The sequence below is a fragment of the Hyperolius riggenbachi genome, chromosome 4 (genome assembly GCF_040937935.1).
Source record: "Hyperolius riggenbachi isolate aHypRig1 chromosome 4, aHypRig1.pri, whole genome shotgun sequence".
Taxonomy (NCBI): Eukaryota; Metazoa; Chordata; class Amphibia; order Anura; family Hyperoliidae; genus Hyperolius; species Hyperolius riggenbachi.
Window position 1 is genome coordinate 466,409,663 of NC_090649.1, and position 22,112 is coordinate 466,431,774.

At 45.6% G+C, this 22,112-nt stretch overlaps 1 protein-coding gene across 1 annotated transcript in view; it reads right to left on the reverse strand.

Annotated features, from left to right (window-relative positions):
- Window positions 1-10,685: 10,685 nt before the first annotated feature.
- Window positions 10,686-22,112, reverse strand: part of MIA3 (MIA SH3 domain ER export factor 3) — a 129,784-nt gene continuing 118,357 nt past the window's right edge. The window contains exons 28-29 of the mRNA XM_068233456.1: window positions 17,977-18,133; window positions 10,686-12,054 (exon numbers count right to left, since the gene is read on the reverse strand). Coding sequence (XP_068089557.1) covers window positions 11,273-12,054; window positions 17,977-18,133 — 939 coding nt within the window. The 3' untranslated portion in view covers window positions 10,686-11,272. The remainder of the gene's footprint in view (window positions 12,055-17,976; window positions 18,134-22,112) is intronic.

The following is a 22,112-nucleotide window of genomic DNA, read 5'->3' on the forward strand; positions in this document are numbered from 1 at the left end:
GCAGTGCTGGCCACAAAGAGTTAATCACACAGAGGAAGTAGGCTTGGTCAGGTGATCATCTTTGCCTCCTGGCCTCTCCCAAGAATCTAGCATGCGGATGACTGCTCCCAGTTTTCCCATGCCAGATCATCTCGCCCAAGCCCTGGCCAATTGCACTGCTCTGCCACCTTACCTTTCCTTCTCCACTGTGTGCCCCACCTCATTCCTTTGCCCACCCTCCATATTAACAGAATGAGTCTATAGCCTGAGGTGTCTACAAGTCTAATACCTCGGTGCTTACAAAAATCACTTCAATCTGTGTGTCTGTACCCCGATCAGTATATTCCTGCAGTCACTCGATACTTAGACAAAAACATCACCACGTAGCAAAGGAAGATGTCAGTAGAATGTCCCAACATCCATGACAGTTCAATCAATAAAAACTTTAAAACAAATGAGGACCGTATGTTAGCCACATTGTGGGACCCCATAACATGGACCCTTCAAATCAATATCACATGTAAGAAGCACAAAGTGCGAGTGCAGAATAAAACAATAGTTACTCACCGGGTAACGTTCTTTCTAGTGATCCTCTGGGACAAGACTCCGAGATATCCACGCCCCTTCCAGGAAATATTTCAATCCCTCCCCTATAAAAGAAAGGCCATGAGAATCTCTCCTCAGTCTTAAATAATAACTGTCTAGAACTCTTCCTTTCACTTATTTATACTATGAACCACTCCATACAAAGTACAGAATTAATCTACTATACCCAAATCGGGTGGGACTCTTGTCCCAGAGGATCACTAGAAAGAACGTTACCCGGTGAGTAACTATTGTTTTATCCAGTGATCCTCTGGGACAAGACTCCGAGATGATAAGCAAGAATCAAACCTCAGGGTGGGTAGCAGCCTTCAGGACCTTACGACCAAAGGCTTGCTGTTGTTCTGATAACACATCCAACTTATAATGTTTCACAAAAGTGTTAAAACTTGACCACGTAGCGGCTTTGCAAATCTGCTCCGGGGTAGCACCAGAATTATGTGCCCAGGATGATGCCACTGCTCTAGTTGAATGTGCCGTAAAGGACAATGGGAGTTCCAGGTTCAACAAAGAATAAGACCAGGGCCGGCCCTAGACTTTTTGCCGCCTGAGGCAAATTTTGAAAAAATTTGCCTCACTTCCTGCAACGCCGGCCACGTACAATACAGTGGGCGGCGTTGCAGGAAGTGACGTCAGTGGAGCACACGCTGGAACGAGGAAGAGGTGAGTGATCCCCCGCCCGTGCCTCTTAATGTCTGTCGGCTGCTTACTCTACATGCCGCCCCTAGAACTTTGCCGCCTGAGGCAAAAGTTTCACCCCGCCTCATGAGCGGGCCGGCCCTGAATAAGACATAGTAATAGCTTTCTTAATCCATCTAGAAATAGTAGATTTGGATGCCGTGCAACCTTTATTTTTTCCCCCAAATAGCACGAACAAGGAATCAGACCTCCTGAATTCTGAAGTAATCTTGATATAGTGTAAAATACACCTTCTGACATCTACTAGGTACAGATCTTTATCTTTCTTTTTACTCCCCTGAACGTTAAAGGAAGGAATAACAATAGATTGAGATCTATGGTACTTGGACACCACCTTTGGAAGAAACCCTGGGTCTGTCTGCAACACTACCCTGACTCCAAAGTCCTGAAAATATGGAGGTTTACAAGAAAATGCCTGAATTTCACTAACCCTCCTAGCTGTAGATATGGCAGTGAGGAACACAGTTTTAATTGTAACATGCAATAAATCACCCTGGTCCAATGGTTCAAATGGAGCCCCAGATAACCCTTTTAGCACCGACGGTAAATCCCACGGGGACACATTAGGTGCTTTTATAGGTACCTGTCTACTAATAGCTTTAAAAAATCTTACCACCAAATCCTCCGTAGCTAATTTTTTACCTGTTATGGCAGCCAAGGCTGATACCTGCACTTTTAATGTGCTGACCGATAAACCTTTTTCCCAACCTTCCTGCAGAAAATCCAATAGTGCTGGAATAGAAAAAGAATCATAGGAGGAAGAATCTAACCAATGAAAAAAAGTTTTCCAATACTTAATATACATACTTCTGGTAGAATCCTTTCTACTTTTCAATAAAGTTTGAATAACTCTACTGGAAAGCCCCTTGCTCTTAAAGAGGAACTGTAACGCCAAAACGGCCCCTGGGGGGTACTCACCTCGGGTGGGGGAAGCCTCAGGATCCTAATGAGGCTTCCCACGCCGTCCTGCGTCCCTCGGGGGTCTCGCTGTAGCCCTCCGTGCAGTCCGGGCAGCGGTGACGTCATTATTTACCTTCCTGGCTCCTGCGCAGGCGCTCTGATGCCTCTCGGCGCCGAAGTAGGCGGAAATACCCGATCGCCGTCGGGTCTGCTCTACTGCGCAGGCGCAAGTTTCCGGCGCCTGCGCAGTAGAGCGGACCCGACGGAGATCGGGTATTTCCGTCTATTTCCGTGCCGAAAGTCGCCACAGCGCCCCCGCTGGAGCCAGCAAAGGTAAATATTGAAATGACAGTCGGCACAGTCGCCGGCTGTTCGGAGGGCTGCGGCGAGACCCCCGTGGGACAGAGGACGGCGTGGGAAGCCTCATTAGGATCCGGAGGCTTCCCCCACCCGAGGTGAGTACCCCCCAGGGGAGGTTTTTGTTGTTACAGAGTCTCTTTAAGCCAAACTACCTCAGGATCCAGGCTGCTAGTTTTAACTTTTCCACCTCCGGATGCCAAAGCTTCCCTTGGTACAGTAGATCTTTCCTGTCCGGCAGCTTCAGAGGAGGTTCCACAGCTAACTTTTTTAGAATTGGGAACCAACTCCTCTTTGGCCAAACCGGCACAATCAGAATTAACGGAGCTTGAATTTCCTTCCATTTTTTGATGACTAATGGAATGAGAGGCAGAGGAGGAAAAGCAAACGCCAGAGGAAAGTTCCATACTTGTGACAGCGCATCTGTCCCCCAAGGATCGTCCCTTGGATTTATCGAGCAAAAAACTGGCAGCAGAGCATTCTGCTTCGTCGCAAAAAGATCGATTGAAGGAACCCCCCAGAGATCTGTAATCAGAGCAAAAACCTCTCTGTTCAGGGCCCATTCTCTCGCAAGAACAGCATTCCTGCTTAACTTGTCCGCATCTAGATTCTGAAGCCCCTTCAGATGAAGAGCTTTCAGAGATAGCACATTCACCTGGGCCCAAGTACAGATTTCCTCTGCCTCCTCTTGCAACCACACCGACCTCGTGCCCCCTTGCTTGTTTATGTATGCCACCGTGGTGGAATTGTCTGATCTTACCATAACATGTTTGTTTTGTACAATGTTTTGTGCTTGAATGAGAGCTAACTTTACTGCCCTCAATTCTCGCCGATTGGACGAGAATTTCTTCTCTTCCTGACTCCACTGTCCCTGAAAGGCCTGATGCTCCACGTGAGCACCCCACCCCCAAGCACTGGCATCTGTTGTGATAGTTACTTCTCTGGGGTATACCCATAAATTCCCCTGGGACAGATTTCCCTTGTTCAGCCACCAGTCCAAATCCCGGATGACTGCTAAGGGAAGCATCACTTCTTGATCCAAGTTCCGCTGAGATCTGTCCCAGATCTTTAATAGAAAGGACTGAAGCCTCCTTTGGTGTGCTAAAGCCCACTGAACTGCTGGAGCTGTGGAAGACAAAAGTCCCAGAGTTCTCATTATCACTCTTAAGGAAACTTTTGGGTTCCTTTGTAGACAGGTTATTTCGTTCATAACCTTGTCTATCTTCTCCTGTGGCAAAAACATTTTTTGAACTGACGTGTCTATCATCATTCCTAAAAATTTTATCGTTTGAGTTGGTATCAATACAGATTTGTCTCGATTTACCAACCACCCCAGATCTGCCAGATACCTCAAAGAAGTTTCTAGATGTGCCTTCAAAAGCTCCACCGAATCGGCAAAAATCAAAATATCGTCGAGATAAAAAATCACCTGGATAGCTTGCTCCCGGAGAGGAACTAACGCATCCGCCATAATTTTTGTAAAAATGCGAGGTGCCGAACTGATCCCGAAAGGAAGGCAAGTGAATTGGAAGTGACACAGAGTGCCTTCTAGAGATACGGCAAACCTGAGGTATCTCTGTGAATATGGGTGAATGGGAACATGCCAATATGCATCCTGCAGATCCAAATTGACCATGAACGACCCTGCTTCCAACAGATTTCTGATAGAGTAAATCGATTCCATCCTGAATCGTTTGTACTTGACCAACGGATTTAATTTCTTTAAGTTGAGAATCAACCGGAATTTCCCCAACGGTTTCTTTACCAGAAACACGGAAGAGTAGAACCCCCTTCCCTGTTCCGACCGAACGACTGGAATGATCACATTCTGATCTATCATGACTTTCAGAATTCGAGACAATTCCTGCGACATTGCCGCATCTACCGGATTTCTTGCTATCATAAATCTGTTGGGAGGAACAGAATCGAACTCTATTCGATAACCCATCTTCACAATTGCGCAAATGTAAGGGCTGGCGACTGAATTTCTCCACACCTCGCTGAAGTTCTTCAGTCGACCCCCCACTTGATGGTCATAGGGATTTCTTATTATCCTGGGGCTTGATAAGAAAACTCCCCTTACCATTTTTGTTAAAGGACCATCCTTTCCTTTTAGACTGTACTTGACGCTGATTACGTGGCCTATTGAAAGGACGTTTAGTAGGCTGCGTAACCTTTTTCTTTGGAAAGACCTTCTTTTTACTAGAAGTTCTTTCCAAAGTAGCATCCAATTCAGGCCCAAATAACAGATTACCTGTAAACGGGACTGAACATAACCTGGATTTAGAAGTGATACTTCCTTCCCAAGTTTTAAGCCAAACTGATCTTCTAGTAACATTTGCAAACCCAGCTGCTCTCGCTGTATACTTAATGCCTTCTGCTGATGCATCTGCCAGGTAGCTAGTGCCTTTAAAAAGTAGTTCTAAGGCCTCCAGAAGTTCTTCCTTAGAAGCCCCCTCCTGAATCTTATTTTTAAATTGATCCAACCACAACAACATGGTTCTTGATACACACGTAGAAGCTATAGTCGGCCTAAAAATAGCCGAAATAGTCTCCCATGTACGTATTGAAAAAGCATCCGTCTTACGATCTAACGGATCTTTTAAAGAGCCTAAATCCTCAAAGGCCAACTCTCCCTCTTTAACCATCTGAGAAAAAGGCGTATCCAGCTTAGGACATTTACCCCATAAATTAACTTCCTCTTCACTAAACGGGAATCTTCTCTTCATTCCTTTAGAAAAAATAAGTTTTTTATCAGGTTCGGTCCACTCCTTCAGGATAGACTGGCGAATAGACTTATGAACTGGAAAAACAATGCCTTCACTGTCTTGCCAACCTTCATAGAGTTTATCAGGAGGAGTTAACGAATCTGAATTCCCTTTATCAATCTGTAAGGTATCAATAATAGCATCAATCAGGCCCTCTGTGTCCTCTACTTTAAATTTAAATTTAGAAGGGGTCTCCCTAAATTCTTCTGCACTATCATGAGAATCTGAACCCCCCTCCCCTTCTGAAGTAGAAGAAACTGGTGGCACAGGTGTTTCTGGTTTAGATTGTGTCTTAGTTTCAGCCAAGGAAGATTTAAACTGTTTAATAGTATCAGCCATTTCCTGTCTAAAGGCTCTAATAGTATCTTTGACAGAGAGGCCATCCTCTGCTAAAACCTTCTTAGAGCAGGGTTTGCAGAGTGTCTTTTCCCATTCAGCTGGCAATCTTGTATTGCATACTGGGCACTTTCGCTTGGATCCATCTTTTGCCTGCAAAACATGTTCCAAATAGCCCACCATTAGAATGGAAAAATTTTTGCCCCGATAGTTCTAAGTATTTTACTATAGCGCAAGAAAAATACCTTAGAGGGACCAGCACCTTCCTCCCCCGGAGCCACAGACATTGCAACTGTCCTGTTCGCTCCCAGAGCCAGAGTGAGAGGAAGCCGGCGCGTCCCACCGCCTCCCTTATACTAACCCCGCCCTGGTTTCCGCCGGAAGTGACGTCAGAGGCAGCCGCGCGCGCGGCTATAAAACTTCCCCTAGACCATACCCGATGGACCTTCTGTTCCGCTGATGCTGTCTCCAGCTGCGTGCAAGACAGCCCACCGCCACTTTCAACCAGGCCAGAGGGATCGAGGACGCCATCTCGCTTTCTCCCTCCTCTTAAGGGAGCAAACACGAGGCAAGGTAAGAAACCTTGATGCTGACAGACTGACCAACTCAGTCTCGGCAGCCCCCTACAAGGCTCCCCAGGCCCTACTTACCACAGACCTGGTTCACCCGAGGGAAAGAAAACATCCTTCTCGCGCAGGAAATATTTCAAACTGAGGAGAGATTCTCATGGCCTTTCTTTTATAGGGGAGGGATTGAAATATTTCCTGGAAGGGGCGTGGATATCTCGGAGTCTTGTCCCAGAGGATCACTGGATAAAAAGATACAATGTCCACTCTCCAAACACAACCGGTTTCAGCCTTCTGCCATCATCGGGGGTGTTTGTTGAAATATGATGTCTTCATTCCAGCTTATACTCCAAAGTAATGAGATGAACTCCTGACATAAGCGTGTCTTAGCATCGGTTACATTAGGTGCCTCTTATTGGTTCAGAGTGGTCACCTGACTAGTATTCCACATTGCACTGTGAGGATTGCACTGTGAGCTATGAGTCCTCTTGGGTGCTGCTCATTGGTTGCAACGACCACATCATCGCTCCAGTTGTATTATGGGGATGGTAGTTCTGGCAGCTGTGGTGTTAGCTAAAGGTTGCAAAAGAGCCTGCAGGCTAGCAATGCATTTGTACAGTCTCTGCACTGAACTGTTGTCCAAGCGGATCGATTCCTGATCCCACCCTGACGACAGCCCTCATACATGAAGCCCTCACACCTTTGCAAGAAGCTTTACTCTACAGGCAGAAAAGCTGAAAGATGCAGCTAAGTAGCTAGTAGTGATGATTGCAATCTGCTAATTATGGTTACACAAAATTGAGTAATTTTTCACAATTGTGGCAACAGCAATAACAATTTGGACATTCAATTGATTTCACATAATCCATTCCTAACTTTGCAGTGTTCTCCCCAGAAATATTTTCCAGCCGGGTGGCATGAAAAAGTAGCCGGGTGGGGAAGTAAGGTTGCGCAGGGTGCTGCTGGGTCAGAAAGTAAGGAAACGCTGAAAGGAGAGTGAGGGTCACACTGGCTGGGGAGAGGTCAGCATCACACTGAGTGCTACTGGGTGGGAAGATAACTTGTTCAAGAAACAAAAATTGCATTACGAATGCTCACAAAATGCTGTATGCAGTGCATTTGTGATTCTTATACAAATCGCAACTGTAGTGTGAATGCCACTTTGTCATAACGATTCTCTGTTCGCTGGCGTTCAGCAAAGCTCTAAGGATTCCCTGAAAATCACCTGTGTGAATGGGGCTTTAGTGCCATAGCCCCATCATCACATATATGACCTGACACCATTCACCATCCCTGCATGCAATGTATGTTACTCCTGCTGCTGCACACACTAGTTGCAGAGGAGTGCTAACTTAAAGCTGATCACATGGGCAGGCGACATGAGTGGTGAGAACTCCAGCGAAGACTTTGCAAAAGCCATGCTAGTTTAAAGGGGAACTGAAGTGAGAAGAATATGGAGGCTGCCATATTTATTTCCTTTTAAACAATACACATTGCATAGCAGCCCTGCTGATCTATTTGGCTGCAGTAGTGTCTCAATCAGACAAGAAACAGGCATGCAGCTAATCTTGTCAGATCTGACAACAATGTCAGAAACACCTGATCTGCTGTATGCTTGTTCAGGGGCCATGGCTAAAAGTATTATAGGCAGAGGCTCAGCGAGGCTGTCAGGTAAATAAAGATGGCAGCCTCCTTATACCTCTCACTACAGTTGTTCTGTACAGCACAGTGATTTGTGAACATACAAGTATTCTGTCAGAACTTAATGCATGTATGTCTTTCTCAACCTAAATAACTGCTGAGACAAAAAAAAGGCTAAACTTGATGTAAAATGCTGAACTAAACTTTTTGCCATTGCCCATACTGAAAGCTGGATATCACAGTGATGGAACTGAACAATTTGGGGTTAATAGCTAGCAAACCAAGTGTCAGCTAGTGATAAAGTGCAGAGACACAGGAGGCAGAATGAAAGCTGCACTTTTACAGCCTCTGTAAACCACTTATCTCTCACTGAATGCTCCAGAATAAAGAAACATGTTGATATGTTAATATGCGGCTGCCACACTTCTTTGATGACTCCGACATTCTTGTGACCTGAAGGACCTGGGGAAGGGGGCATTGTACATGCTGCTCTGACGGAGAGGAAGAGAAGAGCATCTGTCCACTGTAGTAGTCAGCGGGAGTGACTCACCAAAAGATAACAAATCAAACCGCACATTCTATTCAGTGCGGACTCCAGCTGAAAGTTCCCGCGGTCTGCCTGTTCCTCTCTCTGCTATGAGATTTCCCCGCCCTTCTACGCTGCTGATAGGAAGGAAGGAGCTGAGGAGGAGGGCGGAGATGGTGTCTCTGCTTGCGTTCCAAGCTGTCATGTCCATCGTGCGGAGGAAAGAATTTATGATGCAGACAGCGGCCAATCACAGCAGCCGGGCGGGAACAGAGATCTGGTGGGCGCTCCGCCCGGGTAATAGGCTCTGGGGAGAACACTGCTTTGCAAAATTATGCGAAATTTCGCATATTTTTTGTGCCGAATTTAGTGGTTAAAGAGGAGCTGTTAGGTATAAGGTCTCAGAGAAAATAAACACATATATCAGTAGCTAAACATTGGCTGTACTTACATTACATATGCATTTCACTGTCCACGTTTGGATTTCACAGAATTTTTATATAGTATTTGCAGAGAATGATGTTCCTGACAGCTCATGGCAGGTTCCATGTTTGTCTGTCTCCTATGAAGCAAATTGTGATGTCATATCCTCCCTGCTTCCTGATGATTGGACTCACAAAACAGATCCTAATGGACAACACTACTGTGCAGTGAATATTAATTAGCCATGTGGCTAGGAACAATAGCGGACTCATGCAGTATACTCTAACAGAACATGTGCCCTGTGATTTTTCAGTGCTGTGAGTTTAGGCTGCTGTCAGAAGCTGCTGTAACATGAGCCTGTAACTTCTCACTGTGAAAGCAGCCCTAGGGCATGATAGGGAAATGAAGGGGATGACCCAAGGTAGTGCAGTGGGGAGAAGAGGCAGCCCCAGAATGCTTTGCAGTATCTGTTATTCGGCCTGCGTCTTCCTTACAGAGCTTGGGAATAACAACCTTGCTGTTCAGCACACATCACAGTAAGAGATATTTTTTAACTTCAGTATTGCCTTTTTGGCTTCCTTCTAAACTGTTTAACACAGGAGAATAGAGGTTAAATTAGCTTTTGCAGCCTGACAGTTACTCTTTAATGGCAAAGCCCACATACATGTTATTGTCACCCAAAAAATGCAAAATCGTAAAGCAAAATTTTGGAAAAATCTCAATTTCGTATGTAAATGTAATCCGGAACCGTAATTTTGCGCCAACTTTAGCGGTTAATAGCAAAGGCCCCCCCGTACATGCTCTCGTCATCGGAATTGCTACTTATGTTGTGTTAAGGTAAAAAGTGGGAACAAATAAATAAAAAAAAAAAAATCTAAAAGACCTCGTAGTTTGAGATAATCCATTTTGAAAATGCAAAAGAAAATTGTTTTTTAACCTCTTGAGGACTGCAGGGCTAAACCCCCCAAGTGACCAGGCCATTGTTAGTAAAATTGGCCACTGCAGCTTTAAGGCCAAGCTGCAGGGCCGCACAATACAGCACACAAGTGATCCCCCCCCCCTTTTCTCCCCACCAACAGAGCTCTCTGTTGGTGGGGTCTGATCGCTCCCCTCATGTTTATTTTTTTAATAAATATTTATGTCCGTTTTTTTTTTTTTTTTTGGTAAAAACCCGTTTCTTTAACTATCTCCCCTCCCTCCCCACACCCAGCCAATTGCGGTGATCGGCTGTCATAGGCTTCTGCCTATGAGAGCCGATCGCTCTCTTGTCCCCCAGGGGGACAGCCGTGTGACACGGCTGTCCCCAGTAAAGCGCTGCTGCAGATCGCAGCGCTGTACATAGAAATAGACGGCGATCACGCCATCTAACAGTCCACTGAGCGGCAATAGCCGCTCGGAGACTAAAGAAGGGGCGGAGCTCCGCCCACCAAGCAGGAGATGCGCGCGCACCCTGCGTGCGATCTCCTGCATTAGCTGGCCCCAGGACTTTACGCCAATTGGCGTTAGGCGGTCCTGGGGCTGCCGCCGCGGCATCGCCCATGGGCGTGACGCGGGCGGAAAGAGGTTAAACTGTAATTTAAAAAATGTTTGGGTTTTTTTTGCAACTTGTTCCCGCTATTCCTCTTACCATACGTAGCAATCTTGTTGACAATAGCATGTATGGGGGGCATCAAATTACACGAAATGACCCTTCCCGTTCTGATTACATTTACATACAAAATTAAGATTTTTCCCACACTTCTGCACCGTGATTGCAAAATACAATGGGAAATTAGAATTTTTCGAAATTCGTGTTCATCACTGGTATCCAGCCAACAGGTACTTCAAACATAGTTATTGAACACACAAAGAATCGCCAAAACCATAAAAGACTGAGGCAAACACAGATACAGTTTAAATTCTTTATTATTTTCCCCGACTTACAGTTACACCTTTTCTCTGGTTCCGCAGTCCCAGATGTTAAAAACAATTATTTATCCTATGTAAACCAGTGGTATAGAATAAGATGAAGCTAGCCACGTGTGGAAAAGCCATCAGAATAAATGATATATTCTCTATAAAATGTTATTTCCACAGGAAACGTTTTCAAAGGTTTCAGACATTCATTCCTTTCCACAAGTATCAGCTACGCATATTGTGCCTTTAAATTACAAATTAAAAAACAAAACCTCTGAGAAAAGCCCAAAAAAATTGGTATTGCACGTTTGAAAATTGTGGAACAAAAATTACCCAAAATTTTCTAAATCTGAAAAAAAGAAAAAAAAAAAAAGAAAAGAAAAAAAAACATAGCAGGTGTGAAGTATTAATTGACCATTAAAATTTGTAAGGAGTTTGGAGAGCATAAAATATTTATTGCAAATATAAGACACGTGAAATAATTCTTACTTTTTTTTTTGTAAACGGGTAACTTTTTATCCATATTGAAATGACTAAGCTGTGCCGATTTTTGAGTCCGTTTAGAGAGACCTGAATTTTCAGGGCTTGTTTTGACCTTGTGATTGTTCATGGTCAGTCTGTGATGGCGGTCTGTGACCCGGGGGACCGTGTCGCTGCTCATGTAATGAAGGCCCAGCGGGTACTCCAGGGTGTGGTCCTTGCGAGAAGTCCCTGACTCCTGGTGGATAGTCTCTAGCATTAGGCAGTGGGGGGCCTGATAGAAATTCTCTGGAACCTGGTGGAGGTCCGGGTAAGAAATCCCTGGCTCCAGGCGGTGGCAGACCTGGGACAAACTCTCTTGCCCCAGGAGGAGGCAGCATTGGTGGGAAGTCTCTGGCTCCAGGAGGAGGAAGCCCTGGTGGGATATCTCTGGCTCCTGGAGGCAAGGGACCTGGTGGAAAATCTCTTGCTCCTGGAGGCATTAGACCTGGTGGAAACTCTCGAACTCCTGGTGGTGGTAGACCCGGAGGAAAGTCCCGTGCTCCTGGTGGTGGACCAGGATGGAAATCTCGACCCCCAGGTGGGAAATCCCGGTGTAGAGGAGGCAGTGGACTTGGTGGGAAGTCTCGGGCTCCAGGATGTGGAGGACCTGGTGGGAAGTCCCTATGACCAGGTGGTGGCAGACCTGGTGGGAAATCTCTGGCTCCAGGAGGTGCTCCTGGGTAATCTCTCAGACCATGTAATGGAACAGAGCCTGGAGGATACTCTCTAGGAGGCAATGGTCCTCGAATCAGGCCTCTTGGATCAAGAGGAGGCATTCCACCTGGGGGCATCATATGCCTTGGTGGGAAGTCTCTCCCAGCTGGCGGAGGTCCATGCACTGAAAAAGAAGGCAAACAATCAGTGGACGTGGTACAACAGCACAACTGTTATAGTGTATTAACATATCCCTAGGCCTCCTGGTAGGTGGATGATTAATGCCCAAAAGTGGAAACAAGTAACAAATCCTGAACTTTCCTCTTGAAATGGTGATGACTTTTTATTACAAAAATGGTGTCTGAAAATAGTGAGTCTCTGGTTTAGCACCCTGGGCAGTGTATGGCGAATCAGCAAAAATTGGCACCTGCGGCAGTTTGGAAATAAGGGTGCCACCATAGACCGCAATGTTAATTGTAACTACGGCAAAGCCCAGTGGACATTTTGGGCACCCTAAAGGCAACTGGCTCGCCAAAAAAGCAATGGAGGGACAGATAGCGGCGGAAACTGAGGAAATTAGCGGCAGAGGGACAAGTAGCGATAAAAAGCATGGGGTCCGGCTATTGTGCAGCCAAACCACACAGCGGTACCACAGGGTTAGCCTCAGGTGAGTGTGGGGCGTTATTAAGGTGCACAATTAACGGTACAATTTACCTCAGAACCAATCATTCAATTAGATTTTACATTCAGATTGTCCAGAAAACTACGCAGTATGTGGAGAGAATCGACGTGAAACTATTCTACAGTGGTTCGGAATACAAAATTTTGTATCTTACGAATATCTGGGGAAAGAAAGTTCCCTATCTGACTTGTTTATGGGAACCATCGATAATCAGCTTCCGGTTACCAACCGTCCTGGAAATGTGATTGAATGATCGCATCTGACCAAAATAGTGTACCGTTAATGGGCACCTTTAGGCGTAAATAGGGGTAGATTAGTGTCAGGAGTAGGTAGGGGGAAGGGTTAGTGTGAGAGGAAGGTTAGGTAGAGCGATAGTAGACAGTCGGTAAAATGACCAATATTCTGCTATTGGTCCAAGAGGTAGAGGAAAGGGTGTCTGGCACTCAATGTGGACTGGTACAAATTCACAAGTAATGTGGAAGCCCCAGAGTGCTATCAGGAGTTTCCATCAATAGAGTACAAGAGAAATATAGCCGGGCACCAATGAGTTAATGCTGTGGAACTGCATTCTGGCGCAGTACTCCCATTAAACATTTTCATTCAATTCATGCTGACCTATTAACTAGGGCTGCTCCAATCCGGATCCGGGAGAAACCCGAATAGTTGCTATCCGGATATCTCCCAGTAAACCTGTGCGGGGGTCAAGCTTACCTGTGACATTTTCCTTCGTCCGTCCCTGGTGCCTCCCACGATGCAGTCCAAGCGGCGGTCACGTGACTACAAACACTTCCTCCTTCCGGGTTGAAGGAGGAAGTGTTTGTAGTCGAAGGAGGAGGAAGTGTTTGTAGTCACGTGATGCGTGTGGAGCGCATCGTGGGAGGCACCAGGGACGGATGAAGAAGACGTCAGACAGGTAAGCTTGACCCCCCCCCCCCAGGTTTCCTGGGAGATATCCGGATAGCAACTATCCAGGTTTCTCCCAGATCTGGATTTGAGCAGCCCTACTATTAACCACTTGAGGACCACAGTGTTAAACTCCCCTAGTGACCATTTACTATTTGGGCCACTGCAGCTTTAAGGCCTAGCTACAGGGCTGCACAACTCAGCACACAAGTGATTCCCCACCCGCCCTTTTCTCCCCACCAACAGAGCTCTCTATTGGTGGGGTCTGATCGCTCTCCAGTTTTTTTTTTTTTTTTTAATAAATATTTATTTTATTTTTGAATAAATGTAAGCATTTTTTTTAAATCTATTTTATATCCCACCCTCCCTCTGCCAGCCATTCAGCGTGATCAGCTGTCATAGGCTTCAGCCTATGACAGCCGATCACTTCCCTGCCTACAGAGGGGACAGCCGTGTCACACAACTGTCCCCAGTACAGCGCTGCCTTAGATCACAGTGCTGTACAGGGTTATTAGACGGCGGTTTCGCTGTCTAACAGTCTCCGAGCGCCGCTGGGAGACTGAAGGCGGAGATGCACGCGCAATCTCCTGCTAGCCTCATTGAAAGCCATTGATGCCAATGGGGGTGGAGTGGTCCTGGGGCTGCTGCACTGCTCACACCAATTGGCGTGGAGCGGTCGGCAAGTAGTTAAAGTGTAACTGTCAGGTTTAAAATCAAAAATCAATTCTTTATTTTTTTCTGGTAAACAAGAAATAAGGATGCTACCCAGGCAATCCAAAAGTAAATAAGCCTCAGGGGGCCACATTCGGCCCGTGGGCCTTAGTTTGAGGACCACTGCTCTATAGCCTCCAGGCTTAGTAGTACTGTATTTATAAATGTGCTTTGTTTTCCACATGCCCATACTGTGTCTTTAGTGTCTCCCTGTGATGTCATATTCCCTTGCTTGCCTCATTAGCCTAGTCCGTGCTCTCTATAGTAATCCTCCTTGATCGACCTCCATGTGATGTCACCACTACAATTGGCCAATGAGATGCTAATTATTCCAGCTTCATCCAAACTTAATGCAGCTTGCCTCTGGGCCTATCAAATGCACTTCCTGTTGAATTTGATTGGCCCAATTCCAAACTGCACATGATTTGCATGCTAGCCAGGAAGGATTGCATCTCATTGGCCATTGCCAGTCACCAGCAGCGTGGAGGAGGGATTAAGGTGGATATTCCTGGTCATTTTGAGTCATATTTTCAGCAAATGTAATATTTAGACTATAAGAATAATTAATTCATTGTAAATATACATTTTTATAGGATTTATAACGCCAATACAATGGTAGAGTGGGGGATAGTGGGGGATAGTGGTTATAATATATTTTGTATCTTTCTACTGGTGGAAGCCTTGATTATCTGATCCACACCCAACCCTAAGGGTGCGTACAGACATGCGACTATAGTCGTTTAAAAAGATCGTTACCGACGGCATTGCCCGACGATCGTTCGTAAAAAGTGCACGAACGATCATTAAAACGACCGACCAACGAGATATGTCGTTGGTAAAGAACGATCCATTCTGCCAGATCTTTTCCAACGACCATCGTTCAAAAAGTAATGTCTGTACAACGATTGGTCGTTGATCGTTCGTTCTCAAAGCTTTGCACATGCTCAAACAGTTATTTTTGACACTTGTGTTTGAAATCAGTTTATACATCATGTTGCGCACGCAACGCTCGTTCCAAGATCGTTCGTACACGAACGATGTTCAAAGTAGCCTTTCTTCAAACGATCATCGGCCGATACCTCCTTTAACATCGTTCGTCGTTCAGAACGAACGATCGTTATCGTATGTCTGTACGTACCCTAAGTCCTTTAGGTGCCAACATTCTGGTATTGTCTTTGGAAAGATCTGCCTTGTTCCTTCCGCTGCCACAATTCCCTGCAGAGTCTGAGGAGAGGTCCAAGAAACTGTCTATGCGAAGACACACAGTTCCCGGGTTTACGGCTTTGTATGACAAGACTTCTCCTCCCTCAGACTGTGAATGATCTGCCTTCCACCCTGCCAAAAATCTGGGAATAACGGCATGCCTGAGAACTCAGCGCTATGAAAAGTGCGCTCGCCACACCGTACACGACGGGTCCGTACAAAACAAAACTGGGAAGGTTCTATGGAGGATCTGACTTTGTACAAAGTAAGGAGGTGAGAAAGGGGGGTGGTGGTGGGTTCTCTTCTCTGTCCTGTTTTAATACATGAACTGTAGGATATTTTTTGAGTCCTTAATCTAAACTAGAACAATCTCACCACAGGAGAGTGATTGTGTCACTTCCTGTGATTGTTGACAACACAGAAAGTTAGTGACTGCCTCTCTTCCTGTCACTGTTGACCACACAGGGCGCGGTGTAGCACCTCTTCCAGTTTGCAGATCTTTGGTCGGGGATTCCTAGCATCGGTTATCTCAGTGCTCATGGTTGGAAGGAAAGGCTCTGGGGGAAGGGAATCTGCGATACACTAAAACTACAGTGAAGATTTGGAAGTGGTCAGGGGTTGGTTTAGCATGCTTTAAGTAGATTTATATTTTAAAGGATAACTGTAGTGAGAAGACTATGGAGGCTGCCATATTTATTTCCTTTTAAACAATACCAGTTACTTGGCTGTCCTGCTGATCTATTTGGCTGCAGAAGTGTCTGAACAACACCAGAAACAAGCATGCGGATAATCTTGTCAGAAACACCTGATCTGCATGCTTGTTCAGGGCCTATGGCAAAAAGTATTAGAGGTAATGGATCAGCAGGACAGCCGGGCAACTAGTATTACTTAAAAGGAAATAAATATGGCAGCTTCCATCTCCCTCTCATTACAGTTGTCCTTAAAGGACATTTATCACAAAAAAAGTAAATTTTTTTTAAAAATAAAAAGGATGTATGTTTATCCCTGATTAAAGGGAACCTTAACTGAGAGGGATATAGATGTTTCCTTTTAAAAAATATCAGTTGCCTGGCACTCCTGCTGATCAATTTGCTGCAGTAGTGGCTGAATCACACACCTGAAACAAGCATGCAGCTAATCCAGTCTACCTTCAGTCAGAGCACCTGATCTGCATGCTTGTTCAGGGGCTGTGGCTAAAAGTATTAGAGACACAGGATCAGCAGGCGAGTCGGGCAACTGGTATTATTTTAAAAAGGAAAAATCCATCCTCCTCAGTTTAGGTTCCCTTTAAGTCCGCTATAAATTACTTGTATTCCAATGTCGCTGTCACTCACAGTATGTAGGGAAAATGTGACAAATCTGTCAGGTTTTGGCCTAGTCCATGCCCTCATGGGGGATTCTCAGGATTTTCTTTACAAAAGCACTTACTGAACTGCAGTCGCTCAGCCCAGCTGCCAAGTCAGTGTGCAAGTGAACAGGGAAGCTGGCTGACATCTTTGTACAGATACTTTCCAGGGAGTGTTTTTGTTAAGAGTATAGTTAATACTGGGAAAACAACATATGCATACACTTTATATGTATACATGTTAAATTATAACATCCAGAATTTGTATGAAGAAATAGGATGCGATCAGAAGGCTGCGTCATTTTTTTTCACAACTGCTTTGGTGCATTTAGCGACGTATTCAATAACAAATGAACAATATAACACAAGTAGACTTTTTCAATAGCAACTAATCTAAATGCACACTGTGGTCATTCCAGAGTATGGTAATGTATTATTTCACATGCAGGTGACACAAATTAAACCTCTCCTAAAAGGAACCCAAGGTGAGAGACATATGGAGGCTGACATATTATGTCCTTTTAAAACAATATCAGTTGTTTGGCTGCAGTAGTGTCTGAATCAGACACCTGAAACAAGCATGCAGGTAATCCAGTCAGACTTCAGTCAGAGCACCTGATCTGCATGCTTGTTGAGGGGCTGTGGCTAAAAGTATTAGAGGCAGAGGATCAGCACGACAGCCAGGCAATGTGCATTGTTTAAAAGGAAATACATTACAGCCTCCATATATAGCAAAACCCCAATATTTGAAGTCTCAGCTAACCGGCATGCCTGAGGGGATAATGGGGGCTGTATTATAGCAATATGCAGAGCTTTGCAGCAGCAGAAGCAACTTACCGATCCTTCGAGCTCCATCTTCAACACTTCCTGTAACTCCCAGCAGCTTCCCTGCATCTATGTACAAGTCCCGGCATGTCATGTGACTTGTATCGAGTCACATGACGGGACTCTTACACAGAGGATGCCGGAAAGCCACTGAGAGCTACTGGAAGTATTGAGGACAGCTCCCGGAGGATTAGCAAGTAGTTTCTGCCCTACATGGGGGAGGTTTGCGCTATTGTGAACGGCTGCTCAAGTAACCGGCATGCAGACATATGCTGCATCAGCCAATCCCCACCTGTGCTAGATTTTGGGGGTCTTGCTGTGTATATGTCTGTCACCTCGGGTTTTGTTTAATCACATTCCCTCCTGTCAGTCTAGTTCTGTTACTCGGCATCTGTTGCTATGGAGATAATGTAAGATAATCAGCAGAATACACTTACTCGGTCCTGGAGGCAGCGAGCGAGCACTGAAGTGTCCTCTGGGTGGGGCTCCACCAATCATACGACCAGGAGGCTGTGACATCACAGGCGGCCCCGCTGGGGAGTTCATCACCGGAGTGCCAGGGAATGACAGTGGACCTTTGCCGATCGGCATAACCTGGAAACACACAAGAGATTCTAATCGATTCCTTTGGGATGTCGGTAAAAGGATTACACCAGAGGATGAAGTCACCAATTCCCATCCCTTCCACCAGGAGAGAGTTCAAACATAAAACCACCCAGCACAGGAGCTGCATAAAGAATCAGGAATTCTAAGGAAAATAAGCTTCCCAGAATTCCATGTTTTGTTCAACATAACGCATTGCTCAAAAACTTTTTTTTCCTAAAAGCAGCGAGGACTCCAAGCCCCTTCTCCAGGCTCAGATGTATTATTAATATCCTTGTTTATGAAATGAGGCTTCTGAAGCGAAAAACCCTATATTAAATTTTTTTACAAAAAAGACGTTTTTGGCTGTGTAGGTGGGGCTGCCATTTAGATGACATCATGCAACTGTTAAAAATGGAAGGGTGTGAGGTGCAGACTGGCATGCAGAGTCTGCATATCTCATCTGCATACTTGTTCCCGATGAGCGATTCAGAAAAAAATTGAGGCTGAAGATTGGGGGAACCAGCCAGGAAAGCAGCATTTGTAAAGAGGTCTTCAGTAGGAATAGCCAAACACGCTAATGATTCTGAATCAGTGCAAATGTATACAGCCCGGAAGTGGACCAATCACCTGCAGAGGCTGTATTTGATTGGTCCAACTGAAAGCTGCATAAATGAAAATAAAATTTGCATCAACCCTGAATTATTAGCATGCAACTGGCCGTCCCTAGTCTTCAGTCCTGGAGGCCACGGAGTTACCCTCACTTTAACTCCCCTTTCAGAGCAAGAACTGCATCTTGTTCACTCTAGTCTCCTACCTCCATATTATACTGTCCTAACACAGAACAAAAGGTGTTTAGGTAATACCTTTAAAAATGAACCCGATGTGTGAGACTTATGGAAGCTGCCATATTTATTTCCTTTGAAACAATACCAGTTTCCTGGCTATCCTGCTGAACTTTCTGGTCAGTGAGACAAGCATGCAGCTAATCTTGTCAGATTTGTCACAGACATCTGTATGCTTGTTCAGGGTCAATAGCTAAAAGTGTTAAGCCTTGTCTACACGAGGCGATCTGGCGGCTCGATTAGCCACCGGACCGCCTCTTCCGCATCCCCGCAAGTACCCCCTCGTGCGCGTGCGTCGGATTCGATTCCCCGCTCGTCCCCGCCGGCGATGCTCATCTTCCGCTCGATTCCCTGCCATTGTCCCTTCGTGGGGAACGAGCAGGGAATCGTCGGTGGCGAAATCCGACCCGACGGATCTTATCAATCGAGCCACATCAGCGGCTCGATTTATAAGTCACATCTCCTCGTGTAGATGAGGCCTTAGAGACAGTGTATCAGCAGGACAGCCAGGCAATGTGCATTATTTAAAAGGAAATAAACATGTCCCTCTCACTTTGAGTTCCCTTTAAAGGACATCTGAAGTGAGAAGAATATGGAGGCTGCTATATTTATTTCCTGTTAAGCGATACCAGTTTCCTGGCTGCCCGGCTGATCTATTTGGCTGCCGTAGTGTCTGAATCATACCAGGAACAAGCATGCAGCTAATCTACAGTAGTCAGATCTGACAATGTCAGATACACCTGATCTGCTGCATGCTTGTTTGGGGTCTATGGCTAAAAGTATTTGAGGCAGAGGATCAGCAGGACAGCCAGGCAACTGGTACTGCTTAAAAGGAAACAAACATGTCAGCCTCCATATCAGTCTTGCTTCAGTTGTCCTCTAAGGACTAACATTACAAGATTTATTTGCAAGCTTTTGAAACTTTAAATAGGCCCGGAAGTGAAAAGTGCCCCTTGGGGGTAATAACCTTCGGGACGGGGAAGTGTCTGCATCCTACAGAGGTTTCTCTCATCCTCCCCTTCAGCCCCATTCTAGTGGTGGGACCCATGAAAGTCTGCCGACAAAGGCTTGACGGTGCCATGTGCAGACGCACTACCAGCGTTTCACTCGGGCAGAAATAGCTGAGCTTATTGGAGTCTGCTCTACTTTGCAGGCGCGATCCACCTGCACAGTAGAGCGAACCTGTTGGAGCTTGGCCATCTCTGCCGGAGCCCAAGCAGAAAGCCGCTAGGGCGACATCACTGGCCGGCCTGTACAGACACGTGTCAGCTATGTAGCTGCCGATGCATTCTGTTGCTATGCGGGGGATGACAGGGCGGCGAGAGCGTGACATCATACGGCGGGAGGGGGAGCGGTGCAGACAATGTAATCCAGGGCTGTGGAAAACCATCCGACTCCTCAGTTTATAAAAGCACCGACTCAGACTCCAGGTTCCCAAAATTGCTCTGACTCCGACTCCACAGCCCTGATGCAATCGTCCGTCACGGTTGTGAGTTAACCCGCGGGGAATCACTCATGGGTTGGGGGGTCAGAGGCCGCTGTACACACCTGGCTATCGCCTGAGGCGGTAGTCATCAGTAGGGATGATCAAGGATATGCAAATATTTCCAAGTTTATGCAAATGTATGTAAATGTTTATACAAACCTATGCAACCTGAAATTGGACCAATCAAGTCCCACCCAAGTTTAGATTGATTGGTCCATTTTCAAGCTGCACAGATTTTAAAAATTACATAACTTTGCATAAACTCTGAAATATTTGCATAGCATTGATCATCCCCAGTTATCAGCCACCTTAGACAGGGGTGAATATCGGGGCCTTTGGTCACAGAAACCACATGAAAGATATTACGTAAACAACCTTTGTGGTTATGTATTCAGATTCTCTCCATAACTAACACTGGACTGCATACAGCTGCAGGGACGGATCAAGACCAAGTTGCGCCTGGGGCAAGGTCAGGTTTTGGCACCTAAAGGTCAGGTTTTGGCGCCTAAACTGCCATTCATTTTGCCGCCTTTTTAAGAATTCAACAAACTGCGCCTGGGGCAAAATACCCGCTTGCCTCCCCCCTAGATCCGTCCCTGTACAGCTGGAATTACACTGTCCTGAAACTGGACCAACAAGAAAACCTATTGCACAGTGAGTGATTTTATGTTTGAAAATATAAGGGAAAAAAAGAGATTGTTAATACAAAAAGGTTACGGTTACATTGTACAGCCACACAAACACCACCAGCCCGGTATAAGAATTAGTAACAGAGAAACTCCATCATGTCCAGAGACCATTAAAGTGGGATTCCAGGCAAATCTATAAATCTTTCATGCAGAGAGGCATATACTCCCTCCTTCCTGGACACCCTCATGTAGGCAGGTCCTTCAAAGCCTCCTCCAGCACCACTGATAACCATACTGCTGGCTACCAGTATCCAGGGATGGGACAGCGGGGAACCTGCCAGTATGAGGGCTGCCAGGAAGCTGGTAAGTATAACTTTTTCTCCCCTAAAAGATTTTCAAATTTGACTGGAGAGCAACTTTAATAACACTGCCCCAAAATTCAGCTAGCAAGATAAAACCGCATTAGAAGCAGGCAGAAGTGGCTTGTACCCCGGTATGCGTTAGTGTAGGAGGAAGCCTGTACTCCACGCTGTTATCCACCTCCACACACAATGGCAAGGCTGGGGAGCATGCTGAGGCCTTTCTGCATCAAAACGCAAACTAGCAATAAACCTGCATCTTAAACCGGAGGACAAGTGAGAGGGATATGGAGGCTGCCATATTTATTTCCTTTTAAACAATGAATATTGTCTGGCAGCCCTGCTGGTCTATTTGGCTGCAGTAGTGTGTGGATCACACCAGAAACAAGCATGCAGCTAATCTTATCAGATGTGACAATAATGTCAGAAACACCTGATCTGCTGCATGCTTGTTCAGGGTCTATGACTAAAAGTATTAGAGGATCAGCAGGACTGCCAGGCAACTGGTATTGCTTTAAAGGAAATAAATATGGCAGCCTCCTTATACCTCTCACGTTAGTTGTTCTTTAAAGTGGGATGAAACTCCATATTAACTGAAAAAAAAATTAAACAAATCATCCAACAAGGAATTATTTAGCTTACCTATCCTGTTGTGTTTAGTATTCACTAACA